At 35.3% G+C, this 19,419-nt stretch overlaps 1 protein-coding gene across 1 annotated transcript in view; it reads left to right on the top strand.

Annotated features, from left to right (window-relative positions):
• The window catches only part of PIK3C2G (phosphatidylinositol-4-phosphate 3-kinase catalytic subunit type 2 gamma), a 384,724-nt gene extending 372,660 nt beyond the window's left edge, over positions 1–12,064 (top strand). Inside the window, exons 32-33 of the mRNA XM_021690398.2 lie at positions 2,474–2,599; positions 11,770–12,064. Of these exons, the coding sequence (XP_021546073.1) occupies positions 2,474–2,599; positions 11,770–11,922 (279 nt within the window). The 3' untranslated portion in view covers positions 11,923–12,064. The remainder of the gene's footprint in view (positions 1–2,473; positions 2,600–11,769) is intronic.
• The last annotated feature ends 7,355 nt before the right edge of the window (positions 12,065–19,419 follow it).

Here is a 19,419-nt window from a genome sequence, read left to right as displayed (position 1 = left end):
GAATTTGGTGGGTAGAGGTCAGTGATGGTGTTAAAATATTCGCAATGTGTAGAACAGCCCCCTACAACAAAAGATTATGTGGCACCAAATGTTGATAGTGCCAAGGTTAAGAAACTCTGCTCATAGATGTTATAGTACATTAGGGATATCTTGTCCAATCAGTGTATATAGTATATTTACGTTCAATTTAAATTTAATTTATAGAAAATAAAAATAGTATCAAACATTTAAGTCTTACTCTATTTCATGCATTGTCCTCACATTACATGGTTTATTTAATCTTTTGAATGCTGTAAGGCATATATTACCTTTATCCTCCTTTATAGGTTAGGAAACAGATCCACTAAAAAATTAAGATACCTGCCAAAAGCCACATAGCTGGCAAATTTGGGGGCCCAGATTGCAATCAAAAAGTCCATTTTCAGAACCATGATTCTAACCACTAAGTTGGAGCATACAGCCATTATAGGTATGGTACCCTCAACACCATGGCAGACAAGAGAGAATTACACAGAGCAAAATATTATACTGCCATCATCCTTCTCCCCAAGCCAAACTAAACCAAAACAAATCAAACAAAACAAAAACACTCTCTCAAATATTAATAGCAATGTCTTTCTCTGTCACTGAAGATTCCATTATGCCACTGATACATTTGAGACACTGAGCATTTTGTCCTGGAGGAGGGTTTCAGGTGGGGGAGGAGACCTTGAGCTCTATCTAAAGCAGCAGTTTTGACAATCTTAGCATTTGACATATGATGTGTCTAGATGCACTGCATCTAATTTATGAGTAATAATAAAGAGCCAAATTTTCCTAATGTAATTTTTACTATATAAATTAGAACTGAGTAAAAATTAGTACTATAGTAATATATATCATATTTTCTTACTTTCTACTATGCTTTTTGGGGGGCCAAAGAAAGACATAAATTTAAAGCTAATGACATTGGGGGTGGCACTGGATGTTCACATGTAAATGTCCCCGTGATTCAGAAGACTGAAATGTATTTGTTGAAAATTACCAATTTAGGGGCGCCTGGGTGGCTCAGTTGGTTAAGCGACTGCCTTCGGCTCAGGTCATGATCCTGGAGTCCCAGGATCGAGTCCCACATCGGACTCTCTGCTCAGCAGAGAGTCTGCTTCTGACCCTACCCCTCTCATGTTCTCTCTCTCATTCTCTCTCGCTCGCTCGCTCTCAAATAAATAAATAAAATCTTAAAAAAAAAATTACCGATATAATGGTTAGAATGTAGTCAACAAAATAAACATTTAATTCCTCAAGTTTGACTTTTAAATCATCCTCTTTGAATATAAATTACACAAACACTTATCTTTTTATCAAAATAGATATTCAGAGTTTTAGTATGATTTACTCTCCATTTGGTCAAGATGACAAAGGTGAAGCACATTTCTTTGAAGTGCGGTGGCTTCCAAATTTTTGAAACAGTGCACTTATTCCTCAAATGAATATTAAGGAATAAAAGTATCCAGTGATGCCTGGGTGACTCAGGCTGTTAAGCGTCTGCCTTTGGCTCAGGTTATGGTCCCAGGGTCCTGGTATTGAGCCCTGAGTTAGGCTCCCTACTCAGCAGGGAGTCTGCTTCTCCCTCTCCCTCTGCCCCGCCCCCTGCTTGTGCTCTCTCTCTCTCTCTCTCTCTGTCAAATAAATAAATAAAATCTTTAAAAAGAAAGAAAGAAAAATATCCATAATAAGGAAAGGTGGAAAAGAAGAAGAGAGAATTTCTGAAGCCAGAATGGGGAAGCTGGGATGGGAGGTAGTTGGGGAGAGGACAACTGGAGAGAGGGGGCCCAAAGATCTAGCCATTTGACAACATTGATCTACCCGTCAGGCAGCATTTTAGGCAACTTTGGAGGCTCCATAGAACATAGTTTGAGAAGGATTATCCAATATATTTTAGGGTAATTTAGATAATAAAATTATAATAACTATCTTAAAATCTTGTAAGTATATTAAAGTTGCAAGTCTAACTGATATTCTAACTAAATTCTGCTTAAATGTGATATTATGTAATATGCATATATATTTCATTAAATGCTACATTTTATTTTATGTGTTAAACTTGCATTTTTTATTTTCAAGTGGTGGAGAGTATCCTGAGGCACTTAATTCCTGTTTCTGCCTGTGGCTTATATTCATCTCTTGACCATTTCTGTCAAAATGCAAATGTACTTTTTACTGTAAAAAACTAAAGTAAATCATATTTAATAGGCTTTTAAATATAGTTTTCTGACACAACACTTAATTTAAAACGGACGATTTTACTCTTTTACACTGTGCTTTGGGAATATTTTTGAGGATTGATGTATTTCTTTTGATTGTTCTCTTATTTTCTGATAAACAGTACTGTAATAAATTTTGATCCTGCCTTTGGTCTTGATATTTAGTAGCTATGTATTTGTTTTCTTTGATAGCAACATGCATTAATATTTATAACCATTTTCCTTTGCAGCATCTCCCAGATGGCTCTGCGCCCAGTGCACATGTTGAATTTTATCTTTTACCATACCCCAGTGAAGTTCGTAGGAGGAAAACAAAATCTGTTCCAAAATGTACCGACCCCACTTATAATGAAATTGTAAGTATGATTCATCCCTTGTCCTGTCGCTTTGTATTTTTTCTTACCATTTTTTAGCTTAACAACCAAATATGGAAAATTTGCAGTAATTGGCAGCATTATTCCATAAAGGGAAGACATTTCACAAAATAGCCACTATGTGCTGATCACTGTTCTAGATGCTATGGGAACTGGAAAATACAGATTCTGCTTTCAAAGCACTTACAAACCAATTTTCAAATTGTGGCAAGCCTCCAGCAAGAGCCCAGGATGGATTTTTTTTTTTTGCCTAACATTATCCCTGACTTCATCTTATTTTCTCTAACCTTATTTTCCTTTACCTGGTTTTCCTTACCAAATAACTTTATCATAGTCTTTCCTGTGTATAACAATAAACTTCATAAAATCTCCTTTGAAAAACAAAAGAAAATAAACAAGTACAAAGCACAAATTAAATTAACTTACATGTAGCTCTCTAATTCATTTGTATCTCACAATTTGAATATCCAATCCCCTACTTCTTTCTGAGGCAAACCCTACATTTATTCTCTTGATTCCATCCCTTCCCATCTCTTCTGTACCTTGCTCGGATGATTATTTGTTTGCCTTTCATAAGGCTCTCTTATCCACTGCATCCTTAGGTCAGTAATCTTAAAAAACAAACAAACAAACTCCTCAACTCAGCCTTTCTAAAGCATCCATATTTTCTTTCCCTCCGTAGCACCCTCAGACTTTTGCAAAAGTTGGGGTGCCTTGGGTGGCTCAGTCGGTTAAGCGTCTGCCTTCAGCTCAGGTCATGATCCCAGGGTCCTGGGATGGAGTCCCGCATCGGTCTCCCTGCTCAGCGGGGAGCCAGCTTCTCCCTCTACCTCCCCACTCGCTCTTGATCTCTATCGCCATCTCTGTCTGTCTCTCTCTCTCTCTCAAATAAATAAATAAAAAGTCTTTAAAAAAAAAAACTTTTGCAAAAGTGACTCACAAGAAACGTGACTCACATTTCTTGCTCTCACTTCATCACTTCCTTTGCATCCTTCAATCCTGTGCGGTGTGGATTCTGAACTTAATTGATGCTGCTTTCTTAGAGTGACATCCGTGGCCTGCTAATGGCTTAATCTAATGAGCCCTCTACTCTACTGAGCCGTTACACAGCTGCATTGCTGGCTGCAGGCTCTTTTTGACACCTCCCTTTTGCTTGAGTCTTACCTTCTCTTAACTCCCTTCCATCTTCTTTGACCACTCACTCAATTTCCTTCATTGCCATTCTTCCTCTGAAAACTATTGTTGTTTGCTGGAATTCCACGATCTACCCTCATTGCCTCGTGATACATACGCTCTCAAAATTATCTTATACACCTACAAATTTTCATTTAACACCTCTATGTGGGTTGCATCTGAATTTATTCCTCCAGTCCTGGCTTCGGTCCTAACCTTTTGACCTGCGCTTCTGCCTGATTACTGAAGAGAGCTTCATTTTAATGTCTCCTAGACACTTTTAAACCAGCCCTCCCTCCTCTATTTACCATCTCAAAAGATACATTCTAACGACACAGCCCTCTCTCTCACTCATTTTTCCAACTAATCCCCAAGTTTTGTCAGTTTAACAATTTGTTATGTGTGCAGCTACCTGCCTCTTGCATCCATCACCTTCTGTTGGCCCCATCACTGCTGCTTTGTTTGACGTCCCTGTGACTTTGGCTATTATATAATAGCCTCCCATCTGCCTCTTGTGTTTTCGGTTGAATCATTCACATTTCTATCTAAGATGTCTTTCAAAAACCAGTCATATTTATTTCTCTACTATTTAAATTTTTTCCAAAGACTCCTCACTGACTACTTGGTAATGTACAGAATCCTAGATGTGACACTGATAGCCCTTAAAATGTGACCCAGTAACTTTCCTGAGTGATCACTTGGATAATATAGTCTTCATACACTTTAAAAAAATTGTTTTGAGATCATTGTAGATTCATACGCCGTAGGAAGCAATAATACACAGAGAATTCAAATAACCTTTAGCCACTTTCCCTCAATGGTAACATCCTGTATGACTACAGTACAATATCACAACCAGGAAATTGACATTGGTACAATTCACTGACCTTAATGAGATTTCACTAGTTTTACATGTGTTCATGTGTATTTAGTCCTATGCGTTTTTTATTTTAATTCCTGTTAGTTCTATGCATTTGTATCACGTGGGTAGATGTGTGTGACCATCGCCACAGTCAAGGTACAGAAGAGTTGATCACAGGGATTCCTGGTGCTACCCTATTATAGCCACAGATACTCCTCTCCTTCTAATGCCACCGCCACCCCCAATCACTGGCTACTAGTAATCTGTTCTCCATCTTTATAATGTTGTCATTTCAAATGTTATACAAATGGGATCATACAGTTTGTAACATTTTGAAATTGGCTTTTTTCATTCGCCATAACTCCCTAGCAAGCCATCCAAATAGCTACATGTATCAATAGTTTGTTTCTTTTCACTGTTGAATCGTAGTCGTGGTATGGAATATGATATTTTCTCTTTTTTTTAAGATCTTATTTATTTATTTGAGAGAGAGAATTAGATAGAGAGAGCATGAGAGGGGGGAGGGTCAGAGGGAGAAGCAGACCCCCCCACACCCCCCCCTCCCCCGCTGAGCAGGGAGCCCGATGCGGGACTCGATCCGGGGACTCTGGGATCATGACCTGAGCCGAAGGCAGTCGCCCAACCAACTGAGCCACCCAGGCACCCTGGAATATGATATTTTCTTTAACTGTTCACCCATTAAAGGACATCTGGGTTATTTCTGGCTTGGGCTATTGCAAACAAAGCTGTTGTGAACAGTGTTCTATAGATTTTTGAGTAAACATAAGTTGTAATTTCTCTAACATAAATGCTCAAGATATAATTACTGGAATACATGGCAGTTGGCATATTCAGTTTTACAAAAAAATGCCATACTGTTTTTCTGTACTGTTTTACACTCCCACTAGCAATGCATCTATTTTCTCTGAATCTCTGCCATTTGTTATTAACTATTTGCTATTTTTGTTATTATTTGTTATTATTTGCTTGTTATTTGTTATTATTTATTATTTGTTATTATTTGTAACAAGTTTGTTATTATTACTATTATTTAGTTCTTTTGAAAGGTATAGTGTGATACCTCATTGTGGTTTTAATTTGTATTTACCTAATAACTAATGATGCTGAACTTCTGGTCATGCACTTATTTACCATCCTCTTTGGTGAAATGTCTCTTCATGTCTTTGCTCATTTGCTTATTGGATAGTTTGCGTTTTTACTGCTGAGTTTTGAGAGTTCTTTATATATTATGGATAGTTGTCCTTTGTCAGATAAGTGGTTTGCAAATACTTTCTACCTGTCCTTGGCTTATCTTTTCATCCTCTTCTCAGGGTCTTTCAAATTAAAAGTTTTTAATTTTGGTTTTGTATAGTTTATCAAATTTTCCTTTTATAGACTGTAAGTCTAAGAGCTCTTCACCTAGCACTAAGTCCTAAAGATGTTTTCCTATATTTTTTTCTAAATGTTTTATAGTTTGACAATTTTATATTTAAGCCCATTATCCATTTGGAGTTAAGTTTTGAATAATATGTGAAGTTTAGGTTGGAGTTCTTTTTTTTTTTTTTTTACCATGAATGCCGATTACTCCAGAATGATTTATTGGAAAAGCAATGCAATGAAATGTCTTTTGTACCTTTGTCAAAAAATAAGTCAGGAATATTTGTGCATTCATGACCTTTTATTTCCTCATACCTAATCATATTCTCAAGTCACATAAGACATCTTGTCATTCCCTTAATAGTCCCTATGACATCTGAGATGGAGCTCATGTCCTTTACCCTTTCTGTGCTTCTCTGCCAACTTTGAAGCTTACCGCAAATGTGGACTCTGTGAACCACTCTTTCCTCCTACACTCTTACACCACACTTAACCATATTTTACTTAGTCCTACATGTTTTTCTTCTAGTATATTGTAAATTTCTTGAGGATGAGGAAAATATCTTATCTTCTTAGTATCTTTAAAACTTAGTTGTTTCTAAAAAGATTTGTGGAATTAAATATTTGGGGTAGTTTTATAAGTGACACTTCATATGCATGTGTAAAAATGTAAAATTATATATATATTTATACATATAATTTAGAAAGGAAAGATCTTTTGACATTTTCTTATTTCTCATGATGTCAACAGCTAGAGATATACCCTCCCAACTGTGTATCAGTAGTTTCCATATGTTCTGAGTACAAGACACCCTATATCAATATCACGAAATTTGTCCAGACTTAATGTTGTGCTTCATCATTTGTAATCTCAGGAGGGTCATAATGACAAAAAGCCACTAACGATTCAAGAGTTTAAATAAACTTGTGTTTTATTTATTTCAAGCTACATGTATTATTTTTAAAAATTAGCAAATACACATGCATGGAGATAATTTTATAATGCTTATTGTATCCAAAAATTTTCTAACAACTTGCAGTAATTCTAGCTCCTCCCACATTCATGGCCCATTGATCAGAAATCACTGCAATACTTTCTTCATCAGCCAACACTTGTAGCTTGGACACACACTTTTATACTTTGAACACTTTTAAAAATTGTTTCAAAAACAATAGTCCATAGTCCATGCCTAGTACACTTCAATTTATACATAGCCCAAATGAGTGGAAATGTGAATTAATATGTGGATAAGTGACTATTTTTAGTAGTAATGATCATCATATAAACAAGTTTGGTGGGAAAGCTAGTTGAATTTAGAAAGCCAAGAGAAAAAAAAGACAATAATTTAATTTTTCTCCCATTATGTTCTGTGTCCATATCAATATAACAAGAATCTTTTTGAATGAAATGAAAACGAAATGAAAAAAAAGTACACCAGTTTTAACTCTGGTTTTACTTTCTCTTGCCTTCTGCTATGATGTAGGCTTCATCTCTGTGCCAAACCCCTCAATTATTTCACCAACAATGTATATGTGTTTTCTAGGAAGCCCAGTAAATTATCGCGTGGCATCCACCTTATTTTTTTTTAAAGATTTTATTTATTTATCTGAGACAGAGAGAATGAGAGAGACAGAGAGCACATGAGAGGGGGGAGGGTCAGAGGGAGAAGCAGGCTCCCCGCCGAGCAGGGAGCCCCATGCGGGACTCGATCCAGGAACTCCAGGATCATGACCTGAGCCGAAGGCAGTCGCCCAACCAACTGAGCCACCCAGGCGCCCCCACCTTATTTTTAACTTCTCCCCTGTTTTGCATCCTGAGCACTGCTGCATCAGCCACTCCGTATGACTGGGATTTCTCAAACTGCCAAAGCCCTTCAATGTTCTAGGAAGTAGGAGAGAATGACCTCACTCTCCTTTTTTTATATAAATCTCTTAAAGGAATAAAAAGGGCATATTACATTGCATCACCAATGTCTTACAAAGCTTTTCATGAAAATAATTATTTCCATTTTTATTCAGAGCTCTCTCTCTCTCTCTCTGTCTCCCTAATACCCAGACTGAGAAAGGTTGAGTCAGGGACGCTGCCAAGAGTCCCTTTCATATCCACCCTTCAGATACTAAACTTTTTTGATACAGGGCCAAGCTTGTCTGTTTGACACTCCCCAGAGTGATTCCCAACAGACTTTGTCAGCAGTCTCCCTGAAAACCCCTATCATATACAAATCCCTGTTGTAGACATGACTGGGCTGAAGGTAGGATGGAGCTGGCAGTAGGAATGCTCACAACGCTGTCTACAGCTTTTAAGAAGCAGAGCTAGGATTCTGGCTCCAATGCCATTGCTCTTTCCACTCTATTATCTTTGGCATCTGGTTAAAAACCATCATTTTTTTTCAATGATTCTTTAGAAATACAGATTCTATTTTATAACAGAATTATATTGTTAGAGTCAACGTATTTTTTACATTGCATTCTTTTCTTAGATGTCATTCTATCATAAAATATAAAGAAGAAATTAGAAAGGACATTAGAACAGGAACATTCTATGTGTTTTACATACCTTAAAGTATCTTGCAGAGTGTGTATGATTATTTAGCATAGCACTAAGTATATGGTATACTCAGTAAGCCATAGCCATTGTTATCTATATCCTCTCATTTGATATTCATAACATGATGAAAATTCTATTTGTAAATGAAGTCATTGAGGCCCTGATGTCAAACATTTCAACCAGGGTCAAGCAACTAGTTTTCAAGTCCAGAACTGCCAGATTCCAAAACCCATATTGGTCCCACTAAGTTATGCTCTTGTCCCTCCCTCTCCCCACCCAAGAGTTCTCCCCTTCTCACTTATGTTGAACTCTCCTTTTCATTATCCTGCCTCCTCACTCCCCTCCCAACCAACACATTTCAGTTTCCATGTTGTTGGTCTTCTTTAGAATGAAGTCATTCTAAATACAATAAATACACTTTAGAATTATTTACTATACCCCCATGTCAAATAACATACAATGAGTGCTTGTATACAAGTTACCAGATATTAATTACCCTAAACAAGCTTTTTCTGTTTCATGTAATAATTTCAAACCTACAAATTCAGTATTTGTCAGAAGACAATGAAGACTTAGTGTATATCTATGGGTAAAAAGTATTATAAAATGAAATTGAAAAAGCTGTGCATTTTTATTCTATTCATGTGAAGACAAAATACATAAAGCATTTGGTGAAAAAGTCTCAAAGAATATAATCATTTGTGTACTTCTTTAGCATTACCCACTAATTATTCATTGCACAGTAAGAAAAAAGTGGTTATTTTTTTTTCTTTCTTATTTATTTCTTTTTTAAGTTTTCATTTAAATTCCAGTTAGTTAACATACAGAGTAGTATTAGTTTCAGGTGTACAATATAGTGATTCAACACTTTTATACATCACCTGGTGCTCATCACAAGTAAGAGTGCTAATTTTTTTAACAACACAATGGATGCAGTAAAGCAATTAAAATAGACATATATCATCTATGATGTGCAATGATTACATGTTTATAAAACTTCAGTTACTTTTAAGAAAATAATTTTTGCATAATGAAGCCCAGGGAAAGAAATCTGTAAGTTAATATAAACTCTGGAGTTCAAATGTTTGTATTTTAACCAGAAAGGCAATTAAGTCTTAAAGTCATTTCTTGAGAATTTCAGCTTGCTAAATACCAGGGAGATTCAATTCTGTCTGGAACTGTTTTATCCAGTAGACTAATGCAAAATACCAAGAAACAGCTGTTCTTCTTTGTGTATTTGATGGATCTTTTTCAGCTATAATTTACTAGTGTTCAATATGTACCAGACTTTGTAGTAAGGTTTACATTCATTATCTTGCTTATTCTTCCCCACAATGCTAAAGGGCAAATATTATTATCACCATTATGCAAATGAGAAAACATATAGTTGACAATAGATTCATATAAACACAAATTATTATGTCATAGAAATTTATATCTTTAGAGCTTATTTATATGATTCACAGAGTTCTTAAGCCAGACTTTCACAAAACCCTAAGGCTTAGAGTTATTCTATTTTTCTACTTCACATACAGTAACACTTTGAGGGCCCCTTCATCTATTTGCTCTGTAAAATAAATGACTTTGACTGCTGAAAGTGTTGTGGGGAGGAAAATGGAGGATAGTGTAGACAGTTCAAAATGGCCACTGTAGAGAAGAGAAGAAGGAACTTTCTCTGAAGTCTTGGAAAGATAAGAGTCTAGGAGGAGACATGGCTCAGAGAGTCCACACTGGGCATCCCATTGCTATTAAAGAGGATGAATTAAAGTGGTAGGGTTTTGAGATTTTTAAGGCAGCCCTTAAAATCCTTTACTATCCCAGGGGAACTCAATAAATGAAATGGAATAATTTGAATCAGCAATCCTAAGAAAATTAAAAGATAATCTTCTGCCTGGAATGAGAGTAAGATTCTAGAAGAGGAGGTAGCCAGGAACTGTCACATGAGGCAGGGTAGACTGGATTAACATAGTATATTGCATCTCATGTCCCTTGACTGAATTGTTATTTATTTCATAAGTAAATCATTGTTCAGAAGAGCTGTCAGATTGATCTTGAATAGAATTTCATTGATAACTTTTGGGGTTCATAAATGGTAGACAAATGAAATGCAATGCACCAAAAACCATATCCATACACACTGAGGAGGCCTTCCAACTGACTCAAAGGGCTTCCTTCTCAAGTTTTTCCTCTACTTTTTTGCATATATAGAGAACACTTCTTTCTATCTTGTAGCTTGGCTATAAAAAGCAAGCAAGTTTGTAGCAGCATATGAAACTCCTTTTCTAAATGTGTTCTAAGGAGTTTCCCTGGCAATCATGTTGGATTTATGCACAGCTCTCCCCTCCCTTCATGATGGGTAACTAATTTCTTGATAGTACTACACTTCTGAAGTTTCTTTACTACTGTAGGCACCCAACGGTAATGCCCATGACTTCTTTCCTGGATATTATAAAGCACAGTTAAACAGATCCCTTTTTAGAAACTAATTACATGACTAGCAAGTGGAAAAGAGCAAGACACAAAACTGTACATACAGCAAAATTACAGCTCAGGTCTTAAAAAGTAATTATATATGTAAAACAAAAAGAACACTGAAATGTTAACTATAATTATCTCCCAGTGGTGGAAATATGGATTTTCCTTTCTTTTTTGTTTCATACATATTTTATTTAATAAGCATGTGTTTTCATAATTAAAAACTAACCATTTTAAATAAATTAAAGTAAGCATAGAATGAATTCTTCACATGTAGATGGAAATATTGCTATACTGCACTAAATTAAAAGGAAATCATGGAGATTGGTCTGCTCTCTTCATTAGTCTTCAGCAAAGAAAGATAGTGTTCAAGGTCCCATGTTGCACAATAAATTCAAGGACAGTTAAAAGGTGATGGGTACTTAAATTTCTTCCTAGAGAATAATTTACAGTCATATTAAATTTGGGATGAACAATTATTAATGGAATCAGAATAAATTCTAAGCTTCTTAGAGAAATATTCTGTCATTAAACTCCATTATGTTAGCAGAATCTTTAGCTTTCCAGAATTAGAGTTAGACATGAAAGATTCTTCATTAACCTAACTATTCCAAGCTAAATGATATTAACAGCTAAATATTTTTATTAAAAGCAATATTTTTAAAGGTGCATTTAAGCATATCTGATCTATATTTTAATTATTCTTTCCCTTTTCAGGTGGTGTATGATGAAGTCACAGAGCTCCGAGGACATGTCTTAATGCTTATTGTGAAGAGCAAAACCATATTTGTGGGAGCAATTAACATCCAACTTTATAGTGTCCCTCTCAATGAAGAAAAATGGTATCCACTAGGAAACTGTATAATTTGACCATTTCTATCAACCAATGCATTATTCATTAACTACTTATATCTTTTTCCACTTCTAGGCCTCTTTATCACAAGAGCAGGACATTTTTGTTTTCAAAGATAGCTTAGTGTACCAAGGACACAAGAAAAAGAAATAAGAATAGTCTTTGAGAAACAAACTGAGAGTTCTGGGGGGAGGTGGGTGGGGGGATGGGTTAGCCTGGTGATGGGTATTAAAGAGGGCATGTATTGAATGGAGTACTGGGTGTTATACGCAAACAATGAATCATGGAACACTACATCAAAAAAAAAAAAGAAAGAATAGTCTTTTATAGTAATATATTCTCTATTGTGTTTCATTGTTTTCTTAGAATATTTTCTCCTTAATAAAGTGCCAGTTTATTGTCTAAAATTCAATATGCAAAATAACAACAGAACATTTAATTTTAATATATCTTTTAAATCAAATATGTGTTCACATTTTTTAACTGTGTACCTATGGTTACAGCAACACTGTTACTGTGGTTTCCAAGAAATACAGCAATAAATAAATCTCATCAATTAATTCAAGACCTAAGTATATCTGTAACAAATTTTTAAACTTGAATTAAATATATATACTTGCATACTGACTTACACTCCTTTTTATTGTGGGAATTAATAAGCTCCAGCTTTTCAATCAGAAAAACAAAGGATAGGAGCGCCTGGGTGGCTCAGTTCGTTAAGCGACTGCCTTCGGCTCAGGTCATGATCCTGGAGTCCCAGGATCGAGTCCCGCATCAGGCTCCCTGCTTGGCAGGGAGTCTGCTTCTCCCTCTGACCCTCCCCCATCTCATGCTCTCTCTCTCTATCTCATTCTCTCTCTCAAATAAATAAATAAAATCTTTAAAAAAAAAAAAAGAAAAAGAAAGGATAAATACCTGTAATTCTTAAATCCAATTTTTGGAAGAAACTTCTTTGTATTACCCTTTTCAATGTCAATCAATTAATCATCACTGGATTTCACCGAACTAGGGGTATGATCACTTTTTAAATTTCATTACCCCTTAAGTCCAAGATGTCAAACTCTGAAACTCTCCCCTCTGATCAAAACCTCTTCTCTTTGCACATCAAGAATTTCTCTTATTTCTGAATTGACTTTCATACCCATCATGATCTGAGTAGATAATCTTACAGATTTCCACCTGCAAAGTAGGTACAACTCAAAACACTATGCCACATTCTTTAAGAGAAGCAAATAGGAGTTCCTTTTTAGTGTCTGTTATTTAAATTACTAAAAAAAAAAAAGTTAAACTCTTGCTTTTTTTCAATGCTTCACTGTGAATGAATAGAAATGTAATTTAAGCTCTTATATATGGTCATCTACATAATGATGTAAACATGTAAAGGACTGTAAATTTATTCACTGAAAAGATTTGAGTGCCAGCCTACAACAGGCAGAGAGACAGGGCAGACAACTGCACTGAAAGGAAAAGTGTCTCAGACACAACAGCAGGGCATAAGCAACACACATAGGGTACTCTCTTGAAGTGCGAGGTTCTGGTTAGTAGGGGACACTGTACTGCAGTGCACTTCAGGACCTCTTCATCATAAAATCACTACTTTCAAGAACAGAAGATATAGCTAACTTTCTTAACACAGAGAAACAGACACAGAGAGGCAGGCAAAATGAGGAGACAGAGAAATTTATCCTAAATAAAAGAACAGGACAAGCCATACCCTAAGATCTAAGCAAAACAGATATAAGTAACATGCCTGATAGAGAATTTAAAACAATGATAAGAAGGATACTCGCTGGACCTGAGAAAAGAGTGGAAGAAATGTGTTAGACCCTTAACACAGAAATAAGGAATAACATAGCAGAGATAAAGGGCTCGATAAACAACATGAGAAATGCACTTGATGGAATGAAGAGCAGGATGGAAGAAGCAGAGGAATAAATTAGTGACCAGAAGACAGAAATGGAAAGTAATGAAACTGAACAAAAGAGAGAAAAAAGAATTTTGCAAAATGAAAATAGGCTTAGTGAACTCAGTGGCTCCATCAGATGTAATAATATTCGTATTATAGGAAACCCAGAAGAAGAAGAGAGAAAAAAAGGAGCAGAAAATTTATTTGAATAAATAATAGCTGAAAACTCCCCAAATCTGGGGAAAGAAACAGATTTCCAGATCCTGGAAGCACAGAGAACTCCCATGAAAATCAACAAAAGCAGAACCACACCAAGACATAGTTGTAATTAAATCGGCAAAATATAGTGATAAAGAAAAGATTTTTAAAGCAGCAAGACAAAGGAAGACAGTAATTTACAAGGGAAAATCCCTAAGGCTTGCAGGAGTTTTTTCAGCAGAAACTTTGCAAGACAAAAGGGAAGTGACATGATATATTCAAAGTGCTGAATGGGAAAAATCTGCAGCCAAGAATATTCTACCCAGCAAAGCCAACATTCAGAATAAAAGGAGAGATAAAGAGTTTCCCAGACAAACAAAAACTAAAGGAGTTCATGACTATTAAACCACCTTGCAAGAAATATTAAAGGGGACTCTCTGAAAAAGGAGAGACCAAAAGTGACAGTTTAAAGATAGGAACCACAAAAGCAGTAAAAATGAATATTTCTGTAAAAAATCAGTCAAGGTACTCACAAAATAAATGGATACAAAATATAACAACATATACATGAAATGGAGAGGAAAGGAGTAAAAAATGGGTTCAAACTTAAACAACCATCAACTTAATATAGACTGTAATATGCAGGTTATATGCAAGCATAATGGCAACCATATATCAAAACTAACAAGTATGCATAGAATAAAGAGAAATAAATCCAAATATATCACTAAAGAAAATCAGCAAACCCTGAAAGAGAGAAAAACAGGAAACAATCAGAGAAAATCTTGGAAACAACCACAAAACAAATAATAAAATGACAATATATACCTATCAATAATTACTTTGAATGTAAATGAATTAAACACTCCAATCAACAGACATAGGGTGACAGAATCGATGAGAAAACAAGACCCACCTACATGCTGCCTACAAGAGATTCATTTTAGACCTAAAGACATCTGCAAATTGAATGTGAGGGAAGGGAGAAACATCTATCATGCAAATGGAGATCAAAAGAAAGCCAGAGTAGCAATACTTGTATCAGACAAAATAGACTTTAAAACAAAGACTGTAACAAGAGACAAAGAAGGACTCTATATAATGATAAAGGGGACAATCCATCAAGATATAAGCATTGTAAATATTTATGCGACTAGTATAGGAGCACTGAAATATATAAAACAATAACAAACATAAAGGAACTAATCAATAATAATACAATATTAGGAAAGGACTTTAACACCTCACATCAATGGACTGATCATCTAAACAGAAAATCAACAAGGAAACAATGGCTTTGAATGCACATGGGAACAGATGAATTTAACAGATATATGCAGAACATATTATCCTCAAACAGCAGAACACACATTCTTTTCAAATGCACATGGAACATTCTCTGGAATAGATCACATATTAGCCCACAAAACAAGCTTCAACAAATTCAAGAATATTGAAATCATACCGTGCACCTTTTCTGACCACACTATGAAACTAAAAGTCAACCACAAGAAAAAATCTGGAAAAACCACAGACACATGGAAGTTAAATAAAAGCCTACTAAACAATGAGTGAGTCAACCAGGAAATAAAAGAAGAAATAAAAAAAAATACATAGAAATAAATGAAAACACAATGGTCCAAAACCTTTGGGATGCAGCAAAAAAGGTCCTAAGAGAGAAGTTTATAGCAATAGAGCAATACCTCAAGAAGCAAGAAAAATCTCAAGTAAATAACCTAACCATACACCTAAAGGAGCTGCAAAAAGAATAACAAAAATCTAAAACCAGCAGAAGAAAATAATAAATACTAGAGCAGAAGTGATATAAAAACTAAAAACAAACAAACAAAAAACAATAGAACAGAGCAATGAAACCAGGAGCTGCTTCTTTGAAAAAAATCAAGAAAATTGATAAACTTCTAGTCAAACTTATGAACAAAAAAAGAGAAAAGACTCAAATAAATCAAATCACAAATGATAAAGGAGAAATAACAAACAACACCACAGAAATACAAGCCATTATAAGATAACTTTATGAAAAACAATATGCCAAAAAACTGGGCAACCTAGAAGAAATGGATAAATTCCTAGAAACATATAAACTACCAAAACTGTAAAAATTTTGAACCGACTGATAACCAGCAAAGTAATTACATCAGTAATCAAAATAACTCCCAATAAACACAAGTCCAGGACCAGATGGCTTCACAGGTGAATTTTGCCAAATGTCTAAAGAAGAGTTAATACTTAATCTTCTCAAACTATTCCAAAAAATAGAAAAGGAAGGAAAACTCAAATTCATTCTCTGAGGCCAGAATGACTCTGATTCCAAAACCAGATAAAGACAGCACTAAAAAAGAGAACTACAGGACAATAGCCCTCATGAACATAGATGCAAAAATCCTCAACAAAATACTAGCACACCAAATCCAACAATACATTTAAAAAATCATTCACCATGATCTAGTGGGGTTTATTCCTGGGTTGCAAGGGTGGTTCAATATTTGTAAATCAATAAGCTTTATACATCCCATCAATAAGAGAAAGTATAAGAACCATATGATCATTTCAATAGACACAGATAAAGCATTTGACAAAGTATCCATCCATTCATGATAAAACCCTCAACAAAGTAAGTTTAGAGGGAACATTACTCAACATAATAAAGGCCATATATGAAAAACTCACAGCTACATCATCCTCAATGGGGAAAAACTGAGAGCTTCTCCCCTAAGGTCAGGAACAAGACAAGGATGTCCACCCTCACCACTTTTACTCAACATAGTACTGGAAGTCCTAGCCACAGCAATCAGACAACAACAACAACACAAAAATAAAAGTCATCCAAATCAGTAAGGAAGAAGTAAAACTTTCACTATTTGCAGGTGACATGATACTCTATGTAGAAAACTCAAAAGACTAGCAAAAAACTGCTAGAACTGATCAATGAATTCAGTAAAGTAGCAGGATACAAAATCAACATGCAGAAATCTGTTGCATTTCTATACAGCAATAAAGAAGCAGCAGACAGAGAAATTAAGAAAGCAATCCCCTTTACAACTGCACCAAAAATAATAAGATATCTAGGAGTAAACTTAACCAAAGTGGTGAAAGACCTGTACTCTAAAAACTATAAAAAACTGATTAAATAAATTGAAGACGACACAAAGAAATGGAAAAACATTCCGTGCTCATGGATTAGAAGAACAAATATTGTTAAAATGTCTATACTACCAAAAGCAATCTACACATTCAATGCAATCCCTCTCAAAATACCACCAGCATTTTTCACAGAGCTAGAACAAACAATCCTAAAATTTGTATGGAACCACAAAAGACCCCAAATAGCCAAAGCATCTTGAAAAAGAAAAGCAAAGCTGAAGGCATCACAATTCCAGATTTCAAATGATATTACAAAGCTGTAGTAATTAAAACAATATGGTACTGGCACAAAAATAGACACATAGATCAATAGAACAGAAGAGAAAACCCATAAATAAACCCACAACTATATGGTCAACAAATCTTTGACAAGCAGGAAAGAACATCTAATTGGAAAAAGACACTCTTCAACAAATGGTGTTGGGAAAACTGGACAGCTATATGCAGAAGAATGAAACTGGACCACTTTCTTAAACCATACACAAAAATAAATTCAAAATAGATTAAAGACCTAAATGTGAGACTTGAAACTATAAAAATCCTAGAAAAGAACTCAGGCAGTAACCTCTTTGACATCGGCCATAGCAACTTCTTTCTAAATCTGTCTCCTGAGGCAAGAGAAACAAAAGCAAAAAATAAACTACTAAGACCACATCAAAATAAAAAGCTTCTGCACAGTGAAGGAAACAATCAACAAAACTAAACGGCAACCTACAGAATGGGAGAAGATATTTGCAAATGACTTATCTGATAAAGGGTTAGTATCCAAAATATATAAAGAATTGACAAAACTCAACACCCCCAAAACAAATAATCCAGTTAAAAATTGGGCAGAAGACATGAACAGACATTTCTCTAAAGATGTACAAATGGCCAACAGACACACGAAAAGATTTCATCATCATTCATCATCATCAGGGAAATGCAAATCACAACTACAATGAGATATCACCTCCACCTATCAGAATGGCTAAAATCAACAAAACAAAAAACAACAGGTGTTGGTGAGGATGTGAAGAAAAAGGAACACTTGTGCGCTGTTGGTGGGAATGCAGACTCGACAGCCAATGTGGAAACAGATATGGAGATTCCTTAAAAAGTTAAAAATAGAACTGCCCTGTAATCCAACAATTGCACTACTGGGTATTTACCCAAAGAATACAAAAACACTAATTCAAAGGGATACATGCACCTCTATGTTTATTGCAGCATTATTTTTATAGCCAAGATATGGAAACAACCCAAGCGTCCATTGATTGATGAATGGATATTGAATAATAAAATATTATTCAGCCATAAAAAAGAATGAAATCTTTCCAAATACAATGACATGGATGGAGCTGGAGAGTATAAATGCTATGCGAAATAAGTCAGTCAGAGAAAGAAAATATCATATGATTTCACTCAAATGTGGAATTTAGGAAACAAAACAAGCAAAGGAGAAAAAAGAGACAGAGACAAATACAGAAACAGACTATTAATTATAGAGAACAAACTGATGGTTACCAAGGAGGAGGGGAATAGGGGGGATGGCTTAAATAGGTGATGGGGATTAATGAGTACACTTTTGATGAGCACTGAATGATGTATGGAATTGTTGAATTACTATACTATAAACCTGAAGCTAATATAATACTGTATATTAGCTAACTGGAATTAAAATAAAAACTTAAAGAAAATATTTGAGTGCCTGGTATGAGTTAATGTGATCCCATTTAAAACACATGATCATCCTGCTCAATTAAGTCATCAATGCTGCTGGGCAATCACTCTATATGTTCCAGGTCCCTTCACTCTCCCTTTCTGCTAGACAATGACCATAAGCTCTTCTCTCTGCTGAAACCCTAGCACCTTCTACCCCAATCCTCTCTTTCAGCTGATGTTTCCTAATTCACTTAGAAATTAGAATCAGTCAAAAGACCCCTGCAGATTCCACTATGGCATCTACCCACAGCAGATCCTATGTTCCACCTTCCTACTCATTACCATAGGAAAACTAACTACCTGTGCTCCTGCACAAAACCAACCTCTCAACTTGTACATGTGATCCCAACCCCTCCCACCTATTCACAAATGTTACTGGAATTCTCTTCTGCTCAAAAGCATCATTTCTTTATTTAATACTGGGGAGAATTCCCTTCAAAATAAAATCATGATGTGCATGGTTACATAATGTTACCAACCATTATAAAAAACCTATCAGCACCCTCCTTCCTCTTTTAAATACTTATCCATTGCCTATTCCTCT

Source organism: Neomonachus schauinslandi, chromosome 5, assembly GCF_002201575.2.
Source record: "Neomonachus schauinslandi chromosome 5, ASM220157v2, whole genome shotgun sequence".
NCBI lineage: Eukaryota > Metazoa > Chordata > Mammalia > Carnivora > Phocidae > Neomonachus > Neomonachus schauinslandi.
This window is presented reverse-complemented; position numbering and strand designations above follow the sequence as displayed.